The 2,517-nt window shown below is 34.8% G+C and overlaps 1 protein-coding gene across 1 annotated transcript; it reads right to left on the bottom strand.

Moving 5' to 3' along the window:
- Window positions 1–1,550: 1,550 nt before the first annotated feature.
- LOC102669801 (uncharacterized) lies at window positions 1,551–1,970 on the bottom strand. Its single transcript, XM_006574058.1, has one exon. The coding sequence runs from the start codon at window positions 1,968–1,970 to the stop codon at window positions 1,551–1,553; it is 420 nt and encodes a 139-aa protein (XP_006574121.1).
- Window positions 1,971–2,517: the final 547 nt, after the last annotated feature.

The raw sequence follows: 2,517 nt of genomic DNA, 5'->3' as shown, positions 1-2,517 counted from the left end.
TATACTGTTGATGTAACCTTTCACTTTTCATAATCAATATGTATATGCCATGGATGATATATGATATATTGAAAGAAAAATATGAAAAATGCAGCATATACTAACCCCAAAACAGAAATTCTGGTAACTGGTATCAAAGACAGAAGAATTCTCTGCCTTCCCGAAATTCATCTCAGAGGAATTGGATTTATTTGAACTAGAACTTTCACTATAAGTCATGTAAGCAGATGAAGTTGAGGAATCAAAAGAAGCAAGAGAAGGGCCTCCATCCAATCCAATATCCGCTTGAAACATGTCTTCAAAAAGTTGTTGCAACTCCTCAAAGCTCTCCTTTCCATTTTCTTGTTATTTTACACATAAATTTATCTATTGTCTATGCCCCCAATAAACTTTTTTAACAAACTGTTCAGCAGAATATCAGACCTAGGATGTTCCTTTCAAAAACTTAAATTCTGATTTTAAAAAAAACACTAGAAATATTTGTGAAACTGCATCTTTATGTTGTCCAATAAATCTCAAGGCTTTTTTAAGTTTTATCATATATTCATTATATTTGTATCATTCACTACAAAAATTTCAATGTAGAAGTACAGTAAAGAATAAACTGCACAACTAGCTAGCAGCTATACTATAATATGATTAGGTTGAAAAGGTAGACAAGCACAACTAGGGTCCTGGTACTGATAGCAAGCACTATTCTTTTTACCTTTCAGGTGGGATAGTACTTCTGCAGAAGCTTTTAATTAAAAAAACATAAGGGAGACAGTGAATAAACACGCATATACATGGATAAACAAACTGATGAAAACTACATTTTAACATTGAATCTCACCAACACAAGCATATAATTAACTTTCAAATTAAACTCCAGGACAAAATGAACAACTGAAATCCTAAAGAGATATTTATGCTCACTCTTGAAGTAAGTCATATGCATACATATGGCTCCTCCGTAACGTCAAGAATTGAGTAAATATTAACTTTTAAAAATAATATTTACATAACTTTTAAAAAAAATACACTATCAGTGCTATATTATTTATTTTTAAAATGACCTCTCCATGTTTAATTGAACATTATTAATTATTAGTAATATAAACTTGTACTTTTATTCCTATATTAATGCGTATAGCATTGATATGTCGTCATGCTGATTGATTGTATAATTCATGTTAGTGGTATATATATTTATCCTTATGGATTTCGATTTTAATTATTATAGATAAAACTGTATACTTTTCAGCATTTTGTGTAGTGGGTGTGTGAGATTTTGCAATTTTGGTTCAGTTGGAAATGGATCTGATTGACTCTCAAGGAAGTTTTTTTTTTTTTTTTAATTTGGTTATACTTCATTCCACTCAAAATTACTTCCTTCATTTATTTATACTTCAAACTTCAAACCACAAGATCATAGGTGTAGCTACGTACCTAGCTAGGTTCTCTCTTTATTTTGAAGGATCTCTCTACACACACATGTCATGTGTGTGGTTGAGAACTTGAGATGTTTCCTTGCAAAGGTGAGGTTGAGAGGAATGTTGTCTAGCTCGAGGTCATGGAGGAGGAGGAGAGTTCCCAGCCATGGATATATCTCTTTGAGCCCATTTGGCTAATTTAGACTTGAATTTAGAAATGAGAGGCTCCCACACCAGCTGGCTAGAAGGATTAGCCCCAATAGGTAAGCCTAAATAGAGGAAAGGATATTCCAGCTGTCGACAGTGCAAAATATTGGCTGCTTCCAAAGACCAATTGACTCCACCCCCTATTATCCCAAACTGACTTTTAGCAAAGTTAATCTTTAAACTAGAAGCTAATTCATATCCTCTTAATAAGGCCTTTATAACATGAATATTCTCCCACACAGCCTCTCCTACAAAGACAGTATCATTAGCATACTGCAAAATGTTGATAGGCTCCTTTTTCTTTCCAACCAAGAAGCTTCTATAGAGGTTTTTGTGGAATGCTTGTCTCATCATACCAGTAATACCTTCACCTACAATATTGAATAGTAAGGGAGCTAGGGGATCCCCTTGTCTCAAACCCCTTGTAGGGAGAAATTCCTTAGAAGGGCTGCCATTAATCAAAATTCATATAGATGCTGAGTGGAGGCAAGCTGATATCCAGACCAGATATCACTTGTCTCAATCTATTTGCTAATAACTTAGCTATCACCTTGTACATACATCCAATCAAGGAGATTGGTCAGTAGTCATCAAATGACTCGGGGTGTTTGGTTTTGGGAATTGGAGCTATGAAAGAAGCATTACTGCCTCTAGGGAAGCTACCATGCACATGGAATTCATCTACAAATCTTCTGAAGTCAGTTTTCATCATTTCCCAAAATTCTTTAATGAATTTGAAGTTGAAGCCATCAGGTCCAGGACATTTGTCCCCATCACAACTCCACACTGCTTCTTTGATCTCCAAATTCGAAAAAGGAACAGCCAAAAACTCCCTCTGCTCCTGGTTTATTGAAAAGAATTGCACTCCATCAAGAGTGGGTCTACAAAACTGCTGCTC

This window comes from Glycine max, chromosome 1 (assembly GCF_000004515.6).
Source record: "Glycine max cultivar Williams 82 chromosome 1, Glycine_max_v4.0, whole genome shotgun sequence".
Lineage (NCBI taxonomy): Eukaryota > Viridiplantae > Streptophyta > Magnoliopsida > Fabales > Fabaceae > Glycine > Glycine max.
Note: the sequence above shows the minus strand (reverse complement) of the source record. Positions and strands in the feature narration are given on the sequence as shown.